General features: G+C 44.7%; 1 protein-coding gene across 10 annotated transcripts in view; it reads left to right on the top strand.

Annotated features, from left to right (window-relative positions):
• Positions 1-13,181, top strand: part of KANSL1 (KAT8 regulatory NSL complex subunit 1) — a 309,838-nt gene extending 296,657 nt beyond the window's left edge. For all 10 annotated transcript variants that reach the window (XM_033918391.1, XM_033918392.1, XM_033918393.1 and 7 more), the window contains one exon: positions 9,816-13,181. In XM_033918391.1, the coding sequence (XP_033774282.1) occupies positions 9,816-10,034 (219 nt within the window). In that variant the 3' untranslated portion in view covers positions 10,035-13,181. The remainder of the gene's footprint in view (positions 1-9,815) is intronic.
• The last annotated feature ends 3,987 nt before the right edge of the window (positions 13,182-17,168 follow it).

The raw sequence follows: 17,168 nt of genomic DNA, 5'->3' as shown, positions 1-17,168 counted from the left end.
TTCTCGACTTCTAAAAAAAAATATATATATATATTATTTTATTTTTTCTCGGATTCGCCCCGGCAGGGCCTGCTGTCATCATCGAAGCCTCCACTTTCGATTTGGCGGAAGCCGTGTTCACCTTCATGCCCCCTCAGCCAGGATTCAAAAAGTGCCAACGGTGTGCGCGCCCCATCTCACTGACCGACCCGCACAATTGGTATCTGCAGTGCTTGGGTCCAGATCACAGGGCTTCCACCTGCACCCGTTGTGCTACTCTGAAGAAGTGCACTTTAAAAAACAGGCAGCTTCAGCAGAAACTCCTTTTTGGTGCCGCGATTACTGATCCCTCGGCATCGACAGCTTCTCAACCGGCTCCCACTTCATCGACGCCGCGTGACACCGCTCCGGTGTCGCACCCTCCAGGTAAGCCGGCTAAGAAGCCTTCCTCCCTGGAGCGTCCTCCGGTCGCTGTGGCAGAGAATCCAGTCCTGCCGACCTCGAGGCGCCCCCGTAAACGCTCCACCCCTATAGAGGTGAGTGCATCCTCCTCGGCCTCCTCATCCTCTGGACGTCGAGCGGCACCGCAAGTACCGCAGAAAAAGAAAGCGATACCGGTGCCTTCTTTGGATGACCGTATTGCGGCTGTCCTTCAAGTCCAACTTAAGGAGCAATTGCAGCAACTCCTTCCTGCTCTGTTGGCACCGAACCTTCCAGTCCCGGTCCAGTCTGAGCCGCCGGTACTAACCATGGAGCAGCCGCCATTGTCGGCTTCCACTCTTTCTGTACCGGTCCATTCTGTCTCTTCGACTTCCATGCCAGTACTATCTGCGGAGCTGAGATGTCTTCATCGGGCTGTTCAAACAACTGAGCCCTTACTTATGTCTGATCAGTCTCGACATCGGCAACCTTTAACTTCTCCAGGTGCCGCCTCCTTGCGTTCCGGGAAGTCGGTACGCAAGACCCGACACGCTGAGCCTTCGACACCGGACTCCCAGGGTTGTGTTTCTCAGGTACGAGATCCTGATCTCTGGCATGACTCTGAAGAGCCCTTGCTCTCTGAGGATGAGGTTTCTTTGGGTGAGGAGGACCCCTCTGCGAGAACCTTCTTCTAAGCCGGAACATTCCTCCTTTACATCTTTTTTAAAGGAGATGTGCAAGTCTCTCAATTCCTTTGGAGGCTGAATCCAAGAAATCTAAGGCATTCCTTGACGCTTTGGACTTTGATCAGCCTCCAAAGGAATTTCTTAAATTGCCCCTCCATGATATTTTGAGGGAGACTTTCTATAAAAATCTTGAGACTCCCTTGACCATCCCTGGGGCCCCTCGCAAATTGGATTCCTTATATAAAGTCATCCCAATCCCAGGCTTTGACAAACCTCAGCTCCCGCATGAGTCTTTATTGGTTGAGTCCACTCTTAAAAAGTCTGCGGGCGCTAGTGTCTATGCTTCGGTCCCTCCTGGCAGAGAGGGGAAGGCCATGGATAAATTTGGCAAGCGTTTATACCAAAATGCTATGCTTGCCAATAGATCTGGTAATTATGCCTTTCATTTTTCCTTTTATTTAAAGCACCTCATTCAGCAATTGGCTTCTTTTGAAAAATGCTTACCTGACAGAAAACTCTCTGCTTTCCGCCAATGCTCGTCCAGTCTTTTGCAGCTCAGAAAATTCATGGTTCGTTCAATTTACGATACCTTTGAACTCACCTTGAGGGCAACGGCGATGGCTGTGGCTATGCGCCGTCTGGCTTGGCTTCGAGTTTCGGAGCTTGATATCAACCACCAAGATCGCCTTGTTAATGCTCCATGCCTCGGGGATGAGTTTTTTGGCGATTCTCTCGATTCCACCACACAGAAATTGTCGGCCCATGAGACTCGCTGGGACACTCTTCTCAAGAACAAGAAGAAGCCTCTACCTGTCCGGCCCTTCTGCCAACAGTCTGCCTATCAGTGCCACTATTCTGCTAGACCCTTACCATCTGCGCCTCAACAACCTAGACGCCAGCGTCGGCAGCAACGCCAACAGCCTTGTGCACAACAGTAGCAGCAAGTGAAGTCTCCTGCACAACTGAAGTCCACTCAATCCATTTGACTTCATTCTCCAGGGCCTAGCCAGTCTTCTACCATCAACCCTTCTACCTCAACCCATAGGAAGCTGGTTTTCTCTTCATCAGCCGTTGGGAGACCATTACTTCAGACCAGTGGGTTCTAAACATCATTCGCCACGGCTATTCTCTCAATTTTCAGACTCTCCCTGCCCAAAGTCCTCCAAAAGAGTCTGCTTTGAACACACCTCAGTCCTCCCTCCTCCTTCAGGAGGTCCAATCCCTTCTTCTGAACGCCATAGAGAAAGTTCCTCTAGATCAGAGGGGGCAGGGATTCTACTCCCACTATTTTCTGGTTCCCAAAAAAAACGGGGACCTCAGACCCATGCTAGATCTCCAGGAATGCTTGGTCAAGGAAAAGTTCAGAATGCTTGGTCAAGGAAAAGTTCAAAATGCTTTCTCTGGCCACACTTTATCCTCTTCTCACTCAGGGCGACTGGCTATGCTTCCTCGATCTCAAGGAGGCCTACACTCACATCCCGGTCAATCTGGCCTCCAGACAGTATCTCCGCTTCATGATCAATTGCTGTCATTACCAGTACAAAGTGTTACCCTTCGGTCTTGCCTCCTCTCCCAGGGTATTCACAAAGTGTCTCATTGTGGTGGCCGCTTTTCTATGCTCTCACCATCTTCAAGTCTTCCCTTACCTGGACGACTGGTTAATCAAGGCTCCTTCATCTCAGGCAGTGCTTCATGCCACCAACCAGACCATCCTATTTCTCCAACTTCTGAGTTTCGAGATCAATCTGCCCAAGTCACATCTCATCCCCACTCAGCGACTTCAGTTCATCGGAGCAATCTTGGACACTGTTCTCATGAGGGCGTTTCTTCCATCCAATCGCCTTCAGACTCTTCTTCATCTCTGTCAGCAGGTGCTCCCACAGCTGTCCATCTCTGCAAAACAAATGATGATACTCTTGGGTCACATGGCCTCGACAGTTCATGTCACCCCCTTCGCACGTCTTTACCTGCGCACTCCTCAATGGACCCTAGCTACCCAATGGTCCCAGGCGACGGATCCTTGTTCGCAACACATATCTGTGACATCGTCTCTTTGACAGTCTCTGCAATGGTGGTTGAAATCCTACAATCTCTCCAGAGGCCTTCTGTTCCATCTGCTTCCTCATCATCTTGTAATCAACACAGACTCATCCCCATATGCCTTGGGAGCTCACTTGAACGATTTCCAAACCCAGGGTCTTTGGACTGCCCAGGAAAAGAAGCATCACATCAATTTCCTGGAACTCAGAGCGATGTTTTATGCCCTCAAGGCTTTTCAGCATCTCCTCTTTCCTCAAGTTCTACTATTTTGCACAGACAATCAAGTAGCAATGTACTACATCAACAAACAGGGTGGGACGGGCTCTCGCCTGTTGTGTCAAGAGGCCCAAAAGATTTGGTCTTGTGAGACAGCTCGCCATTTATTCCTAAAAGCTGTCTACATCCAGGGAGAGCAGAATTCCTTAGCAGACAATCTCAGCAGAATTCTCCAACCCCACAAATGGACTCTCGATCCCATAACTCTCCAGTCCATTTTCGCTCAATGGGGCACTCCTCAGGTGGACCTTTTTGCAGCTCCTCACAATCATCAACTGCCCCAATTTTGCTCCAGACTCTACTCCCCCCACCGTCTGGCAGCAGATGCGTTTCTCCTAGATTGGACCAATTATTCCTTTATGCGTTTCCTCCTCTGCCTCTCATGTTGCGGACCTTGTTCAAGCTCAAGAGGGAACAAGCCACCATGATTCTCATCGCTCCACGGTGGCCCAGGCAACACTGGTTCTCCCTTCTGCTTCAACTCAGTTCCAGGGAGCCCATACTTCTTCCACTGTTTCCTTTTCTGCTTACTCAGCATCAGCAGTCCCTCCTACATCCCAACCTACAGTCTCTGCACCTGACAGCTTGGTATCTCTCGGGCTGACCTTGGCCCATTCACTTCTTTCTCAGCCTGTCCGTTCTATTCTTGATGCTTCCAGGAAGCCGGCCACTCTTCAATGCTATCAACAGAAGTGGACCCGGTTTTCTTCCTGGTGCCTTCTGCATCATCATGATCCAACTTCGCTAGCAGTAGAACTGTTGGATTATCTCCTTTCTTTGTCTAACTCTGGTCTCAAATCTACTTCTATCAGAGTCCACCTCAGTGCCATTACTGCTTTTCATGAGCCAGTTCACGGAAAACCTCTTACTGCTCATCCTTTGGTTTCCAGATTCATGGGGGGAATTTTCAATGTGAAATCACCTCTCAAGCCCACTCCTGTGGTCTGGGATCTTAATGTGGTTCTTTCCGCCTTAATGAAGCCTCCTTTTGAACCATTGGCCACAGCTCATTTCAAATTTCTCGCTTGGAAAGTAGTCTTCTTATTGCTCCCACCTCTGCCAGGAGGGTCAGTGAATTGCATGCACTAGTTGCCGATCCACCTTTCACGGTCTTTCACCATGACAAGGTGGTTCTGCATACACATCCAAAGTTCCTCCCTAAGGTGGTATCTGACTTTCATCTTAACCAGTCCATTGTCCTGCCTGTATTCTTCCCGAAACCTCATTCTCATCCTGGAGAACAGGCTTTGCATACTTTGGACTGTAAGCGTGCTTTGGCTTACTATTTAGAGCGCACTAAGCCTCACAGATCGTCTCCCCAACTTTTTCTGTCCTGTGATCCAAATAAATTGGGACATCCTGTTTCTAAACGTACGTTATCCAATTGGCTTGCTGCTTGCATCTCGTTCTGTTATGCTCAGACCGGACTGCCACTGGAAGGTTCTGTCAGGACCCATAAGGTTAGAGCTATGGCAGCGTCTGTAGCTTTCCTCAGGTCAACTCCTATTGAGGAAATCTGCAAGGCTGCTACTTGGTCCTCAGTTCATACTTTCACATCTCATTATTGTCTGGATGCATTCTCCAGACGAGATGGACACTTCGGCCAATCTGTTTTACAAAATTTATTTTCCTAATGGCCAACCTTCCCTCCATCCCTCTTTTTGTTAGCTTGGAGGTCACCCATCAGTTAAGAATATACTGCCTGCTTGTCCTGGGATAAAGCACAGTTACTTACTGTAACAGGTGTTATCCAGGGACAGCAGGCAGATATTCTTACGTCCCACCCACCTCCTCGGGTTGGCTTCTTAGCTGGCTTATCCTAACTGGGGACCATGCGCCTCCGTCGGGCGGGAAGGCACTCGCGCATGCGCGGTGTGGCCTAGCTAGAACTTTCTAAGTTCTTAGAGTGCAATCACTCTAAAATTGTCCGTACCAGGGCTCCGTCGGTGCCGTCACCCATCAGTTAAGAATATCTGCCTGCTGTCTCTGGATAACATCTGTTACGGTAAGTAACTGTGCTTTACCCCCCACCCTCTGTTTCCTATCTGCTAGCCAGTTTTTAATCCACGTGAGTATTTCACCCTCTATTCCATGGCTCTCAATTTTCCGAAGTAGTTGTTCATGCGGAACCTTGTCAAACGCCTTCTGAAAATCCAGGTATACAGTGTCGACCGGGTCGCCCTTGTCTATCTGCTTCTTTACTCCCTCGAAGAAGTGTAGCAAGTTTGTCAAACAAGATCTGCCTTTGCTGAAACCGTGCTGGCTGGTCCTCATCAGACCATGTCCATCAAGGTGATCAATGATGCGGTCCTTGATCAGCGCCTCTACCATCTTTCCCGTTACCAGGGTCAGACTCACTGGTCTGTAGTTTCCCGGGTCTCCCCTTGAACCTTTTTTGAAGATGGGCGTAACATTCACCACCTTCCAGTCCTCTGGAATCTTTCCCGATTTGATCGACAGATTGGCTATTAGCTGAAGCAGTTCAGCTATAGTCCCTCTCAGTTCCTTGATGACCTTCGGATGGATACCATCTGGTCCCGGGGATTTATTACCCTTAAGCCTATCAATCTGCCTGAATACCTCTTCTAGACTGACCGTTAACCCTGTCAGTTTCCCGTTTTTGCTTCCAGCATATAGCCTGATGGGCTCTGGTATGCTGTGTAAATCTTCGGTAAATACAGACGCAAAAAAATGTGTTCAGTTTGTCGGCGATTGCTTTGTCCTCCTTTAGCACTCCCTTTATTCCATGGTCATCCAACGGTCCCACCGCTTCCTTTGCAGGTCGTTTCCCTTTAATATATCGAAAGAAAGGCTTGAAGTTCTTCGCCTCCTTGGCTATTTTTTCCTTGTAATCTCTTTTGGAGACACTGCGATCGGTTATTCTGGCAGTTGGGGGAGTATCTAACCTCTCCCGACCTGACGGAGGCCTACTTGCATGTTCCAATCCGGGCCTCCCATCAGCGCTTCCTTAATTTTTCAATCTTAGGTCAGCACTATCGGTTCTGTGTGCTTCCTTTTGGTCTGGCCACGGCTCCACGGACGTTCACCAAGGTTATGGTGGTCGTCACGGCGGCCTTGCAGACAGAGGGCATTCTGGTGCATTCCTACCTGGACGATTGGTTGATTCGCGCAAAGTTGTTGCAGGAGAGCATCCAGGTCATGGCTTGGGTGGTGGAGTTACTGCAATCACTGGGTTTCGTTGTCAACCTTGCCAAGAGCCAGTTGGCCCCCTTGCAGCACCTGGAGTATCTTGGGGTTCTATTCGATAGCTCCTTGGGGAAGGTCTTAAGAACATAAGAATTGCCGCTGCTGGGTTAGACCAGTGATCCATCGTGCCCAGCAGTCCGCTCACGCGGTGGCCCTCTGGTCAAAGACCAGCGCCCTAATTGAGACTAGCCTTACCTGCAGACGTTCTGGTTCAACAAGAACTTGTCTAACTTTGTCTTGAATCCCTGGAGGGTGTTTTCCCCTATGACAGACTCTGGAAGAGCGTTCCAGTTTTCTACCACTCTCTGGGTGAAGAACTTCTTTACGTTCATACGGAATCTATCCCCTTTCAATTTTAGAGAGTGCCCTCTCGTTCTCCCTACCTTGGAGAGGCTGAACAACCTGTCCTTATCTACTAAGTCTATTCCCTTCAGTACCTTGAATGTTTCGATCATGTCCCCTCTCAATCTCAGATTCGCCTGCTTATGGCATCCTGGTGTCCTCGGGTGCAGGATTTCCTCCAAGTCTTGGGGTCAGTGGCAGCTTCCCTCGACGTGGTGAGGTGGGCTCGGGCCCACATGAGTCCTCTTCGGTATGCTCTGCTTTGGAGGTGGTTGTCCCAGAGGCACAGTCTGCTTAGCTCGCTGCATTTTTCGTTAGTGGCTCCAGACCTCCCATTTTGTTTAAGGGACAATTCTGGCTCAGCCACAGTGGACAGTGCTTCTCACGGATGCCTGTTTCCTCTATTGGGAAGCTCAGTTTCTAGGTCAGGGCATCTGGTCCACGAAGGAGGCGTCCTGGTCGATCAATGTTCTGGAGACCAGAACCGTCCATCTGGCGCTGTTAGCCTTCCGTTCCTTTCTCATGGCTCATTCTACTCTGGTTGAGGCCACTTCTTGGGCTGAGTCTTCACTGGTGCCTCCAGTGGATATTTGTAATGCTGCTGTTTGATCTTCCTTGCATTCCTTTGTCAGACATTACCATGTGGACATTCAGGTGCGTTGGAACGCGGTGTTTGGTGAGCATGTTCTGGTGTCGGCCCGTTGGGGGTCTCACCCATGGATGGGGACTGCTTTGGTACGTCCCTCTTGTAAAATTAACCTATGCTGGTCTGGAGAGTTGCTAAAGAAGGAGAAATAGGTTCTTACCTGCTAATTTCCTTTCTTTTAGCCTCTCCAGACCTGCATAGGATCCCAGCCTGTCTATTGTCATGTTGTTTTTGCATGCAGATTTTGCTTTTTCGGTGGGTTCTAGTATTTTACTAGGGCTGGGGAGATATAAGAACAGCAGCTGTCGCTATACTGGCATAGCTGGCGAGCTGTGGGGACCTTTGCTATTTGCATTTGTTCCTTTGCATTTTCCAACAGCGTTCCTGTTTTTTATTAATTGATACTCCTGTTCGGAGTCTTGTTTTTTCTATAGTTCTTAGTTCTGCTTGGCTATTCGGCAGAGGTAATTATTTTTTATTTATTCAATTTTTCTATACCGTTCTCCCAGGAGAACTCAGAACAGTTTACAGGAGTTTATTCAGGTACTCAAACATTTTTTCCTGTCTGTCCCAGTGAGCTCACAATCTTTCTAGTGTACCTGGGGCAATGGGGGGATTAAGTGACTTGCCCAGGGTCACAAGGTGCAGCATGGGTTTGAAACCACAACCCTAGGGTGCTTAGGCTGTAGCTTTAACAACTGCGGCACACCTGATATGTACTATTCCAAAGTTTTGTCTCAGACTCCACTTGCTTGTCATGATGAGATATAACCAATTTGTAAGAGTAACCTTTTCAAGTCTGGAGAGACTAAAAGAAAGGAAATTAGCAGGTAAGAACCTAATTTCTCCTTTTCATTGTCATTGCTTTTCCAAAATATTGTTGACCAGTTTTCTTCTGCCTTTTGTTTATATCACAGTCTGAGGATGTAGTACATAATGGAGGAGAAACAAAATGATTTGCACAGCCATACAAACCTTGAAGTGTTTGTGTCTGTTGATATCAAAGTAGCAAAACAGAATGTTAAGGTGGTAACTAGAGCCAGAAGGGACTTGAGTGCACAGGAGGAACAAATATGAAAAAAAGAGAGAGCGCCTCTGTATAAGTCCTTGCTGAGACCTCATCTTGAGTATTGTCAAATTTCAGAGGTTGTACCTTTGAAAATATAGAGATGACTCAATGAGACATATCCCAAAAGCCCTATGAGCTGAGTCTTAGAGACCTAAAGATGTGTACACCAGGGAGGGGTCTAATAAACTAACTTAAATTTATAGACCAGGTCATCTCCATAAAATTGGAGCTCTACTTGGTTAGGTTCTGTTCTTGCAAGGTTTTCTTGTACATTAAAGCGAAACATCTTTACATACCCAAAGATCACAGGCTGCAAATAACAAATCATGTTCCAAGCAAACAGACAACAATCCTGGCTGGGAAACCACTTTAATAGAGCCAGACAGATCTACAGCACATTCCGAAAATCAATTAAAACTGTTCTATTTGACAAATTTAACTCCTAAACAGATACCCTTCACTCACAATGATATTTCCCCTTGGCCAACCTCAATGTAATCTGCTGTCCTTTACCTATTTCTCATGTAACTTTACACTTGCATTCTGTAATTCGCTGATTGTCCAGCCTTCTTCAATGTGAACCGCCTAGAAGTCTTTCGACTATGGCGGTATAGAAAAATTAAGTTGTTTATTATTATTATTATTAAAGCCTTTTCAGAGCATAAGAATACTTAGAGCAGGAAGTCAGGGCATGAGGCTTTGCTGGAGGAAGAAAATATTTCTTCACATTAAATCACATTATCAGTACAGATGATGATCATACCCTCATGTTCTCATTTCCACTCCACTAGGAGATCTTTCCATACATCCACCACCCTTTTAACAAAAACAGTAGTAGAATTCAAGAGAGCCTAGAAGCAGAAAAAAGGACAATCAGAGATTAGCTGGGATCTATGGCTTTGCACCATGAGTAGAAATGAGAATTTGAGGGGGTATGGTCCTCATCTGTCCTGATAATCTTTAAGCTTTTGTAAATAGTGAAAGGGAGAATTCCACAGGCTTCATTTATTTGCCTGTTAAGTTTTCTCCATTTTGGGACAGGTACCATTGTGATCTTATAACTGAGTTTGTGCACCACAGGCTAAGAAGGGAAGAGACACCTGCAGGGAAATCAGATTTTAAAAATGTTCCCCATCCCCTTTCTATACAGATGGTGCAGCCCTGGGAGAGAAGACACTTCCCACTGAGCTACGACCCAAAAACCCACAGTGAAGAGTACTATGACCCCCTGGAGCGGTCTGCACGCTGCACCCGCCGCTCCTCCAGCAGCAAGAGCTCCAAGGATGGGATTGAGAGCACGCCTGCATCACCTGTCCCCATTGATGCCAAGAGCAAGACCCCCAACACCCCACGGCCTGCACACAGATAGAAAAAAAAAAAGGAACATCTATTGGCATTAACACTTCAGAAACTAATATCGTTTGATATTCAAACATCACTTTGGGGGAGGGGGAGAATGTTCACAGTTTTTAGTGAATTTAAGGAGTTTAGAGACTGATTTTTTTTTTCCTTCTGTTTTTGTGGTTTTGTTGTTTTTTTTGTTTTTGTTCTTGCTGAAAAAGAAAAGAAAAAAAATTGAAATTAAAAACCATCATGAAATTCTGTCCCCTTTAAAAGGCAGAGTGGGGTAGGTTTTATTTTTTGGGGAATTTCACCTGCCTCCTTCCTATGTGTATCACAGAGCAAGGAGCAGACTCACATGCTTTAGAGCTTTGGAAAGTAGTCCCCTTTCTAATAACTTTTTTTCCTTTTGCAAAACAGAGGGGGGAGGTTAGTAGGAAATTTTAGGCCAGCTTGGAAAGTACTGAATCAATTCAAGTGGAGTAAAATGAATGGTGAAAAAGTCGTCCCAGAGTGGTATTTCCCTCTGTTTTCATTTACTCTATGTTTGGCATTCTGGTTTTACTTCCTCTTATCTGTCTAAACGTATTTTTTATAGTAGTAGTAGTAGTTTATTCAATCTCCTCTCCATTTAAATACTTCCACAGAGAAGGACCCTAAATGGTAAGTGAGATAAACCCATTTGTTTAAGTACATGATGATTATTTATAATAGCTTTCTGGTGTGGAGCTGCATTTTGTACAGTGTAAAAGGAGAGGACATCAGCTGGTCGTCTTGCCCTATGCAGGGCTGTATTGGTCCTCCAGACTCTGTTCCCTTTGTGGGCTACTGAGAACCACCACATGCCCCCTCCTCTGCTACATTTTTGCCGAACTATTCATCTGTAAGAACTAACAAATAACTGAGAGGGAGGGGGAGAAAAGTAAGCTTTGATTAAAATAGTGTCCTATGTATTAAGCATTTCACCCATAATGTCAGAATAGAAAAATTCTATAAGTACATCTTGCCCTTAATCGCAGATTTCTGGAAGAGCAAATGGCAGAGAACTTATTTTTGTGTGTTTGCTTGGCATGGCGAGAGCAGAAGTTGCACATCTGGAGCTCAGATGAGGGCAATTAGCACAGAACATGGCACTTCTGGAAGATATGAGGTGAGAGAGACATCTGTTCATATCAGCTCAATTTATTGTTCTAAAGTTCTGGTATTGTTTATATAGAGCATTAAGGGGATGTCCAGTGACTCTGGCTTCTTAAGCAGTGGGGTAGGTCAACCATTTTTGTGCCAAAATACTTACTGCCAGTTTGGGTGGGCCAGCAAGGAAGCACATTTGTGAACTGTACGACAGTGCAGTAGTCCAGAGCTGCAGAATTGTCCCCCTGAAGTTTGGTGGTCATTTGCTGAAACCTAGTGGCCCTGTAAGGTGTTATCTCTTATTTTTTTAATTGATTTCCATTAGCAAATGTAGTCACTGGATTTTTGCTTGAAGTTTGGTCACTTACTGATAACAATTAGTAACTACTGACTGTTAAGGTTACCAGGAGCCATCTGATCATGACATATATGCCATATTATGTTGCAGTTTTCAGTTTTAAAAATGAATTTAGAGATATACAAGGGAAATTATGGTTGATTTGATGTCAAAAGTCATAATACAGAATTAGTGAAATGTCAGAGAACTGAACCAGTGAGAATAAGAGGTAAACAGAGGGAACATACCTCCAGTTACTTTGCATATGTTACTGGCCAAAAATGATGAAATGCTGGGTTGCTGCAGTATTCATATGGGTAGTAGAATGTCAATAAATGCCATTAGAGGGAGACAAGCAGGAGAGGATGCAGCTGCTTTCCAGAAAGTCAATGATCCATTGCAATAATATATGTAAAATTTGAAGAATATTGTTGCACTGAGTTAGTTATTAGTGTACTCTCTCTGAAAGCAGCATCCTTACCTACATTGCCTGAATTGTCAGTGTCTCAAAATAATTCTGAGCCATATACTGTAGATGTAAGGAAGAAGTATTTAATTTGTGCTTGTAAACACTTGCCTGCAATAATTTGAATCTAGTATACAGATTCTTGGTCAGGGTTCATATTCAAAAGTCAGTATACAATTATACATATTTGCATGTTTTGAGGCCAGTTGGATTAAGACAGACAGGATCAGGGACAGTTTTCTGTGATCATAATGCAATGGTGAGACTCTTGAATGCCATCTCTGCCCCCTTCCTTTGAAAAGCATCTAGAAGATTTTGCCTTCTTAATAATTTTGTAATTCAAGTAGCTATCCTGATGCAAAGGTACATCAGCCTTCCACTACTTTGTTGAAACAGCAGTGAGCAGAAAGTATCCTTTGCAGGTTGTACCTCCTCATTTTCACCATTGTGTTTTATCTCCACTTTTGAATAAATTTAGTAGCAGAAAGCGAAAATAATTTTGCAGATTTTTTTTTTTTGGGGGGGAGCCATTTCCCATCATGTATGACGAGCTTTTATAAAACCAATCTTATTTAAAAGAGAGGTGGGGAGAAAGAACTTTAAAGCATAAGGGCAGTTCATACCATATCGAGATTTTCTGTATTTTTGAGTTCATGCTCCTGCCATTTTGGTATCCCAGAGGTTAACACTGTGTCATCTATAGTTTCTGATCTTACTCCCTGCCCCTCATGTACCTCTCACCTCTTCAAAAAGGAAGAAGCTTTTTTTAAAAAAAATTTTATAATCATATAAAACAGTAGCTAAACTGCTTAATGGTCAGGGGATTATTTCACAATTTTCAATAATTTCTTAGCTTTTATTTTGTTTCCTGTATGCAAATAATTTAAAAAAGAGGGGAGTTGTCCTGTCTTTCTTTTCATAAAACGCGTACCATATCCTATGCATAAAATTGCTTGTTTTTTTCTATTTAAGAAGTTGAAAATTATGAGTAACCCTTTTAGCATTGTAAAAAAAATATCACACACAATCTGTATTTGTAAATAATTTCCTTTTTTTTTCCTCCTTTGAGCTGTCTGTGGGCAGCAAGAGCTGTAACTGTCCTTGTTGTATAGAAAAAGCGCTTTTCTTCGGAGAAGTTTAATCTTTGTTAATGTCTTGATTCTGTTGCAAGCACAGATGTGTGCTGAAAAAGAAAAGAGAAAAATTAAAAAAAAAAAAAATTAAAAAGTTCCAGAATGTTATACCTATTTTGTTTATAGTTTTCTTTTGCACGTGCCCTTCTCCATCTTTTTATTGCTTAAGCAGGAAGGTGGTCTTGAAGTATTAGTAAATGGATTTTTGCAACCAAGTTTTACATACTGATGAATTCAAAGTTAACTGTGGCTCTGCTTCTGCTGTACTGCTTGTAGCTATAGTGATCAGGTTGTTTTATTTTTCCACCTATGGTCTATGTCGGTGTATCTCAAACTGTGTGCCTCCTAAGATTCCAAGTGTGCCACGGCACACTGAGGAGGAAGAGAGGTGCCTGCCAGCTGACCCTACGCGGTTCAGCACCAGCCTGATTCGCCTGCATGTTTGCCTCTTCTTTCTAGCATCCTCCGGCTTCCCCCTTGGCCTCCTGGTCTCACCTTTAAAGCTAATTATAGCAGCCTGCAGAGGATCGCCGGTAGGTAAAATGATTTTATTTTCAATATAGTGATTGAAATGTCAGTTTTGAGTATTTATATCTGCTGTGTATATTGTGTGTATATGAAAAATGAATGGAAAAATTGCATTACAATTAGTAAAGGGGATGGGCAGAGCTTGGGTGGGCCTAGGGAGGTCTGGGTTGGGGTACTCAGTTGATATTTGTTAGACTTAGGGGGTACTTAGCTTGAAGTAGTTGAGAAACACTGCAGTAGACAATCAGCTGGCGCCAGTGCCTCACCTTCTATCCGGCCCTCTTCCCTGCTGGCACCCCCTACTGGAGTCTCAGGGCTCATCTGGAAGGCCTCTGCACATGCGTGGACATCGATGTGATGATATCACGCATAAGCATGTTGTTATCACAGCGACGTCCACGCACTTCTGGGTGCCTCGAACCGTGGCCACTACCTTTAGTGTGCCCTGGCTCGAGAAAATTTGAGACACCCTGGTCTATGTAAACACCATTTGCATTTTCAAATAAGAAATTCCTCAATTTTATTAACATACCATATTTTTCACTCCATAAGACACATTTTTTTTCCACCCAAAAGTGGGTGGAAATTAGAGAATGACACGGTGACAAAATTTATCACTGTTCCCGCAGATAACCGTGGGAAACCATCTTCATATCATTCTTTAAGGAGCGAGGGAAGAATCAGAATATGAATGGCTACAACCACTGACCCTCAAGCTTTGCTTTGAAGAATGCTGGTATAGAAGGACTGAGGTTGAAATGGACACTAAAAAATGAGATGGGATTATTTCCCGCGGTTATCTGCGGGGATAGGAACGGTGATGAATTTTGTCACCGTGTCATTCTCTAGTGGAAATGTCAGTGCATCTTATGGACCGAAGATACAAATTTTGACCCCCCCCCCCCCCCCCGTACCTTTTTAAAATTTCCTCTCATCGTAGCTTTTTAAAATGGATCCATGGATTCCCCCCCCCCCCCCCCCCGCATTGAAGTTCTCCTGCATCAAAATATCCAAGGCATTCTCCAGTTAGAATTTCTTTTTCCACTGAGAAGCTTTCCTTTACCTGCTTTATTAGACAGCTGGGAAAGGACTTCTCTGTTAAATTGGAGGCAGATTCAAAATTTAGTTCAGAATTTCTGGAAACTTTGGATTATGATCAACCTCCTAAGGAGATGCTCAAACTTCCTTTACATGGGATTTTGAGAGAGACTCTTCAAAAACTGGAAATCTCCTCTCTCTGTCCCGGTGGCACCCAAGAAATTGAATTCTCCCTATAAAATAATCTCCATTCCAGGATTTGATAAACTTCAACTTCCTCTTCAGTCTCTGGTGGTGGAGTCTACTCTAAAGAAATCTACTCCATCAAAGGTTTACGCGTTGGTCCCGCCAGGTAAAGAGGGCCATACTATGGATAGATTTGGCCGACGACTATACCAAAATTCCATGTTGGCTAATGAAGCTGTCAACTACAATTTATATTTGTCTTGTTATTTGAAATATCTCAAACAATTTCCTGGGTATCGGAAATATATCCCTTCTCATAAGATGAAAGGTTTCCTACACCTTGTCACCACTAACACTCAGTTGAGGAAATATCTGGTTCACTCAGCTTATGATGATTTTGAGCTCACTTCCAGAACCTCTTCTATGTCTGTGGCCATGAGAAGATTGGCGTGGCTTAGAGTCTCTGACATAGACGTTAACCTTCAGGACAGACTAGCCATCGTTCCTTGTTTGGGTGATGAGCTCTTTGGGGACTCTACAGACACTGCAACCCAAAAACTTGCTGCCCATGAGACTCAATGGAACACCTTAGTAAAATCTAAGTCTAAGCCTCAGAAGTGCTTTTCAGCTAAATCCTCTGCTCTAGTGAGGCCTCAACAGAAAAAACCAAAACAGCTTTCTTCCAAAGCTAAGACCACTGTTCCTGCCAACAGTCTTTTTGTCCTGCTGTTGGAGAGCATAGTTGCAATTCCTCTACTTCAGCTTCGCCCTTAACCAATCGGAGGTCATCTACAATTCTATTTTTTTTTTTTTAAATTTGAATTTAATACATTTACAATATCATAAAGATATCAAGAAAAAAAGGTTTTCCATACAAGGATTCTATTTCCATTGTTGGGTGCTCGTCACCTCCAATCTCTGGGTGCTACAAATCATTCGGGAGGGTTACTCTCTACATTTCCTTACCATCCCTCTGGATCATCCTCCAAGAGAATCTGGTTTCAACCCTCATCAATCCTCTCTTCTTCTGCAGGAAGTTCATTCCCTTCTACTCAATGCCATCGAATAAGTTCCTGTACATAAACAACCAAGGGTTTTAGTCCTGCTATTTTCTGATAACAAAGAAGATGGGAGGTCTCCGACCAATTTTAGAACTCAGAGCCTTCAAGTTTCTGGTCAAAGAGACATTTTGCATGCTATCTCTAACCACTCGATATCCCCTCTTGGCCCACAATGATTGGCTATGCTCTCTGGATCTCAAGGAAACCTACACTCATATCCCAGTTCATCCGGTTTCCAGGAAATATCTCAGGTTTCGAGTGGCACATCATCACTACTAATATAAGGACCTACCATTCGCTCTGGCATCTTCTCCCAGAGTCTTCACGAAGTGCCTGGTCATCATGCCAGCGGCCTTGAGGTCTCATGGTCTTCAAGTCTTTCCTTATATGGACAACTGGCTCATCAAAGACCCTTCACACCACGATGTCATTCTAGCGACCAATCATATACCATCTTACTTCTTCAGAACTTGGTGTTCGAGATCAACTTTCCCAAGTCACAACTTCATCCGTCTCAAAATTCTTCAGTTCATTGGAGCTTTTCTCACCACCATTCAAATGAGGGCGTTCCTTCCGCATGATCATCAGGACTCTTCAACTTTGTCATCAACTGTACTGGCTCCAGTCAATCGCTGCCAGGTGAATGATGGTTCTGGGCTACATGGCCTTTACAGTCCATGTGACTCCTCTGAGCCCTCGCAGTGGTCTCAGGCGACCGATCCTCTCTCTCAACACATTTCTGTAACCTCATCTCTTCAACAGTCACTTCAGTGGTGGATGTTTTCCAATCTCTCCAGAGGTCTGTTTCACACTCCTTCTCATCAAAGAGTTTTGATCACAGATGCGTCAACCTATGCCTGGGGGGCACATCTAGATGGTCTTCAGACTCAAGGTCATTCGTCCACCAGAGAGCAGAAGTTCCATATCAGTCTTCTGGAACTCGGAGTGATCTATTATGCCCTCAAAACTTTCCAGCATCTCATAACCAACCAAGTCCTCTTGCTTCGCACAATCAAGTAGCCATGTACTTACAGACAAGGAGGCACAGGATCTCTCCTTCTTTGTCAGGAGGCTCAGAAAATCTGGCTTTGAGCGACTGCTCAAAACATCTATTTCAAAGCAGTCTACATTCAAGGGGAACAGAATTACTTAGCAGACAAGCTCAGTAGAATTCTTCAACCTCACGAATAGACTCTGCATCTCTCCATCCCATCTTTTCTCAATGGGGCACTCATGTGAATTTGTTTGGATCTCCCAAGTGCCCCAGTTCTGTTCCAGACTT

Source organism: Geotrypetes seraphini, chromosome 13 (assembly GCF_902459505.1).
Source record: "Geotrypetes seraphini chromosome 13, aGeoSer1.1, whole genome shotgun sequence".
NCBI classification, from domain to species: Eukaryota; Metazoa; Chordata; class Amphibia; order Gymnophiona; family Dermophiidae; genus Geotrypetes; species Geotrypetes seraphini.
The sequence above is the reverse complement of the archived record's forward strand: the minus strand, read 5'-3'. Positions and strand labels throughout refer to the sequence as shown.